Source organism: Triticum urartu, chromosome 6 (assembly GCF_003073215.2).
Source record: "Triticum urartu cultivar G1812 chromosome 6, Tu2.1, whole genome shotgun sequence".
NCBI lineage: Eukaryota > Viridiplantae > Streptophyta > Magnoliopsida > Poales > Poaceae > Triticum > Triticum urartu.
Window position 1 is genome coordinate 492,571,945 of NC_053027.1, and position 5,749 is coordinate 492,577,693.

Here is a 5,749-nt window from a genome sequence, read left to right on the forward strand (position 1 = left end):
ACACAGTTTCAAACTGTTAAAGAAAAGGGGGTCCATGCATGTCATCGTCAGTATCCATACCTGCATCACCAGGATCTTGGAGCAAAAAGGGTCACAATTACCGTGTGGATTTTCAAACCGGAATCACCTTTGTTGCTGTCATGTCCAGACGAGCATACTCGGGACCTCTAACAAATTGGATTGCAACAGATGATGGCGACGTAAGATTTATACCAGCACTCAGTGCTGTCAAAATCTCTGGTCTTTCAGAGGAATGGGGGTTAACGGCACAAAAGTACTCCTAGAAAAAAAACATATAGTTATGTCAAACTGGTAGGCTGGAAAACGAAGAGGTCGTGAATAGATGTTTCGATGGAGACCGCAACAATTTTCTTCTATAAACTAAAAGGCATAAATGGAACTTCATGCACATGAGATGAGAAACAACACATTCAGATTCAGCAACACCGACCCTTTTTATTGTAGCCATCAATGAACACATCTGAGGGTGTCTGAAACCTCCACACCAGCCCACTACTTTCACACTGAATAACAGATGAGTTTACAACTTCCCGTATGTATAACAGACGCACACGTGAAAAATGGTATGCGACGGGCGAGCAGGCTAGAGCACCTGCAACTTACTGAGATGCTCCAGGAGAGAGGTCGCCTTGCGCTTGGCTCTGTCCGAGCCGGTCTTGGACAGCTCCGTTAATGGTATTTGAGCACCCAGCCTCCCTATGCAAGCGAGATTCTGGGCATCCTTCTTGCAGAGTGCAAGTAAAATGGCAGCGGCATTCTCCTTGTTGCGGGCCTGGCTTGATCTTAACAAATCGATCAAGAAGGGGATGGTGTGAGCCTTGGCTATCGCCGTTTTGCACTCGTGGTGACTCACGAGAACCGACAGGATTGTGAGCGCCTCGTCGGTGGCTCCGGCGCTAGATGAATCTTGCAGCATCTGAACCAGTGGCGACAATATTCCTGCCCGGACCGCGCGGACCTTGTTTGCCTGGTATATGCATAGATTGAACAGTGCTGTTGCTGCATCTTTTCTACCTCTTGAACTACCACTCTTCAGCAGCTCAACCAATGCTTCAATCGCCCCGGGGGTGCTTCCTATCATTATCTTGTTATCATCGATTAGTGACAGGCTGAAAATAGCTGCAGCTGCATTTTCTCTTGCCTCCATGCTACCCGTCCTAAGCACTTGTATGATTGGGACAATGGCACCACCGACCACTATCAGTTCCTTGTTTTGATCATATATGGAGAGATTCAAAAGAGATGTAACTGCGTGTTCCTGGGTTTTTGGGTCTTTTGAGGACAAAAGTTTCACTAGAGCAGGAATGGCACCGGACTCTGCTAGAAGCATGCGGTTGTCTGTACTTTTTTTGGCCAAGGATCTTATTTCAGCAGCAGCAGATTTCCGTTCATCCAATGAGCTGCAAGAAAGATTGCGAACTAATGCTTCAATTGCCAATCTGTCCTCACCGACCTCTATGGAAGAACCTTCATATTTCGATCTTGTAGGTGGTTCGATCCCTTTTTCCTCACACCATTGCAATATCAAACTTCTCAGTACATAGTTTGGGGTTAATGTAAGGTTTAGGAGCTTCTGTTGAGTTTTTGGGCATGTCCGGTTTCCACCATCAATCCACCTTTGAATGAAAGCACGCTCATATGTCTACAACAATAGCAAGAATATTGTCAGAAGATGCCAAATATATTTGAATCGTAAACAGCAACACCCTAAGGGCAGGGCGAATAAATAATAAGTGATGGTGTGGAAATTTACCTGCCCTGTTGACACAATGACAGGATCTCTCATCAGCTCAAGAGATATTGGGCAACGGAAATCTTCAGGCATAGCTACAGTGTCAGGCTTCTTAACATTGTCAGGTGAGTCTTTTGCTTCATCACTTGTTTGGTTATCACCATTTGTTGGTTTTGCAGAATCAGCAACTGTAGCGTTTTCAAGCCCTTCAATTAGCTCAGACGTTATTTTTTTAATGTCAGATTTAGATATCCCGCTTATTTCTGAAATTAGTAAAGCAACATGTTGCAACTCCAGATGATCACTGCTCAAGTTTTCCAACGACAATGTCTCTCGCTGGCTGTGTGGTTCTTCAGATTGTGATCCAACATTATCAACATGATGAGCTAAGATATCATGAATTTTTGAAAAAATATTTAGATCAAGGGCTCCCTTCTTCTCCATTTCTCTTTTAAGCTGACCCCGCACTAAATCAACCTACAGATTAATCAAATTAAAGCAGGTTTGATTAATTAATGAAGGATCAATCTCAGAAATGTATCGGTCAATCAGGTTAACTATACCTCTTCTTGAACTTCATCAGATATTTGAAAACAACTATGCGGTAGATTTGTTAGAGCTGCTTGCAACTGCCAAGTCACATACTTGAACTGAACAGCAATATTCTTGTCGTTGACATCCTTAACAATGAAAACAATGAAGCATAAGAATTAAAGATACTAACATGTTATTGAATGCAAAATGACTATATAAAAGGGCATGAAGCAGGTCAGACTACAGATTCGATACAAGTGCATCTGTGGTCATATTCAAAAGGTTGTTCTCAACTGAGCCGACTGACATGCACGTACCAAGCCATTAAAAATCATATCTAAGTTGGCAGTAACCCAGGATGTCGATACGATATGAATACAGCATTGGAAAGAATAATGAACTAGATTTCATATGCACATGTTGTATGAAAGTTTAATTATTTAGGCATGACAGATTTGCATTACGAACTAACACAAGAAAAAGTTTTTTCCTACATCCAATCCTGTCAGTTAGTTTAATCATGTGCTAGCTTTCTAGGAGATTTCGGATAAAAGGAAACATGTGCTATTTATATACTTCAAACAAGATCAGTTTGGCCCTACAAATATAAACATCATGTGGAGAGAACTATCCTGCAGGGAACACAAGCTAAAAGTATCATACTATTGTGTCTCCTCTTAAAGATAGAATCTAGTACTAATATATTTTGCTAAAGATCATTTGTGCGCCTGAGTCCTGAAGACTGAAGTAAAGAGTAACTTGGGGACAAATAGCTCAAAGAACCTCGTGAAAATTTAGAAGTTACAAATTTACAGTGACAACTACTAAACACTTATCTTACTTGGACCAATTTTAGGAGAGATGGTTTCAAGCAGTCAAATGACTGGCTTATCTACTCCACCGCATGCACACAATCATTCAAATTTGTCAATGTTATCCCAAGTAGCATAGTGTGGTATTGAGACCAAAAGCTAATTTGACAAAATACAAGACCAGAGATCAAAAGGCTCCAGTAAGCAACAACAATTTAGATAAGAAAACCCTAATAAATACTTTTAGGCAACACCTAACCCAATTTATACATTCGATGAGTTCATGTAGACTTGATATGCATTCTTTATTAGATATTGAAGGTTGCAAAATAGCAATGAGATTTCGGGTGGATAACGGAAAAAAGGGACGGTAGGAAACCAGGTCAACATGACACCGTAAACCTGTCGTCCTTGCTAAGCATGCTAAGACGTTACTTGTTTGACACCTTCGTTCTTCTTCCTTGGTGCACACAAGTTTATATTCATCGATGCATCGTAGAAGTATAGGAGGGCACGCATGATTTGAACATATCAAGATGCACCCAAGTCTAATAAGATCTACAGCTGTAGCACTTAAAATATCACAGCTGCAACTGGAGCCGCTGGACAGGAAGATCTATGCGCAAGAGAAACTAAAAGTTTCGTGAATGAATTTCTAAAATCTTGCCCGCTATACTAATCGTCAACGGAAACGAACCACATGCCGAAAAGAGAACTATATAGAGAAGGCCCGAACTAGACGCCGCGCAATCGCGCTCAAGTGTTCGACGGAATCTCGCCAAGAGCCGCGCATCAAGAAGCGAGCAATGCAGAAGGTTTGATTCGACCGAGAGATCTCCGCCAGTCACCTGATCCGCGGCCCCCGTGTCGACTGCCGGCACGCGGCCGAGCGCGACGAACCTCCTGGCGGCCTGGAGCGCCCGGAGCAGGTCGGCCACCCACGCCGCCGCCTCGGGCCCCGCCGCGCCGTCCTCCCCCGCCGCCTCGGCGACCTCGGCCACGAGGTGCGTGAGCAGTGACACCTTCCGCGCGAGGCGGAGGCAGTCGGCCCGCAGCGGCTCCGGCGCGGCGGCCAGGTCGGCGGCGCCCACGGCCGCGATCTCCCGCACGATCTCCGCTGCCGCCCCGGCCGTCGCCGCCATCGCGACGCCCCGGGTCAGGACTCCGCGGGAAGTGGAAGCGGTGACGGTGGCGGTGGGGAAGCGGAGGGGGGAGGGGGCATGCCAATCTGCAATGTCAACGTCGGCAGTAATGTAGGAGTAGGGAGGAGCGCCCGCGCAGGCGCAGCCAGCCGCGTGGTGCGAGGGGGCTCGGGGAAGGAAAGGGGTGATGATGGCGACGACGATGGTGGGCTGTGGGTTAATGAATTGCGGGGCTGGGCTCGGGTTGGCGGCAGCTAGCTAGCTGGGGAGGAGCGAGGCTCCGGTGAGGTGCAGGTGCAGGCCGTGCGGGAGGGGAGGGGAGGGGAGGTGAGCTGGGGGTGGGGTGGCCACTGGCTGCCGTTCGCGTGAGGAGAGGAGGAGAGATTCCCGGGCAGACCGGAGTAAACAATTGCCAGGAAATCGGTGCCCGCCTGGCTGCAGCCCCCGGGGAGCGACGGGTTCCGGATCCCGTGTGGCGCCACGCTCCGCTGCCGGGGACGCGGCACCATTCATTGCTAGGGCCGCGTTATGCAACAGTTTTTTTTTAAGAAAGGAAGTTAATTAAGACATGATCTTTTGGGACGGTTGTACTCTTTTTATTACCACAACTCATTTTATTAACATAGCAGAGTGGGGATTAGAAAGAAGTTAATTGGCATGAACATCTTGGCTCTTCATCATAATTTCTGACCATTCGTCATTTTTTGGCTTGCATTTCGCGAATTACTGCTGACCAAATTAAGGAAGAAACGACTCTCTCAAACTCCCACGTGTAATACCTATTCGACGCTGAACGGGGGACTGAGACCATTCGTGTATAATCCTCCACGTCTCTCCCTCCCCTCTAAATTATGATTTCCATCCCAATAATTAACCAGTTGGCATGAAATTCTTTTTCTTTTCACCTATATATCACACGTTTCAACGACTCGGCCATGATGTTTATTCTTCTCAAGGTGAGCTCGACGGAATATGTCTCTCGCTTAGGTTCGACAAACGAATATGTGAGAAGTGATAGGTGGCATGGGCCGAGCTTCGGCCCAGCTCAAGTTGAGATCTGGACTGAAGACATAAAAAGGAGCTAAGCCTACTCTCCACTCAATGACATGTGGGATCTAGGTGTCAATATTCACATGCCTTTTATTACTAGTTATCCTTATATAGATCTATCATTTAGAAAAGGGCAACGATCTGCGCCGGCGCACCGGCCCAACTGTTGGGCCGGTCGCACATCAGCCGTTGGATCCGACCGCTGGGCCGCTGGATCCCGCCAAAGAAAACGATTCCCCCTTACCTTCTTCTTCCTTGCGCGAGGGAAAAAAGGAAATTTGCAGGTCAGCCTCCTCGTGCGCGCCCTTGGCCGCACCGTCGCAGCTCGCCGGGCCTGCTCGACGTCGCAGCTCACGGGGGCCGGTCCATGTCACAGATCGCCGAGGCCACCGCAGCTCGCCGGATGCAGCTCCTGTTGGAAATATGCCCTAGAGGCAATAATAAAAGGTTATTATTAT

The 5,749-nt window shown here is 47.1% G+C and overlaps 1 protein-coding gene across 1 annotated transcript; it reads right to left on the reverse strand.

Annotated features, from left to right (window-relative positions):
- Positions 1-436: 436 nt before the first annotated feature.
- Positions 437-4,589, reverse strand: LOC125514507 (U-box domain-containing protein 11-like). The gene is made up of 4 exons (XM_048679848.1): positions 3,948-4,589; positions 2,317-2,433; positions 1,775-2,230; positions 437-1,663 (listed from the first exon to the last, which is right to left on the reverse strand). The coding sequence occupies exons 1-4, from the start codon at positions 4,239-4,241 to the stop codon at positions 605-607; spliced, it is 1,926 nt and encodes a 641-aa protein (XP_048535805.1). The 5' UTR covers positions 4,242-4,589; the 3' UTR covers positions 437-604.
- Between the last annotated feature and the right edge of the window lie 1,160 nt (positions 4,590-5,749).

Bases quoted from the DNA above. Each gene is read 5' to 3' on its own strand.
- LOC125514507 (XM_048679848.1), bottom strand. From the start codon at position 4,241: ATGGCGGCGACGGCCGGGGCGGCAGCGGAGATCGTGCGGGAGATCGCG. The intron at 2,434-3,947 runs GTGACTGGCGGA...TTCATTGTTAAG, and splicing joins ACACGGGGGCCGCGGATCAG to GATGTCAACGACAAGAATAT. The intron at 2,231-2,316 runs GTATAGTTAACC...ATTAATCTGTAG, and splicing joins CTGATGAAGTTCAAGAAGAG to GTTGATTTAGTGCGGGGTCA.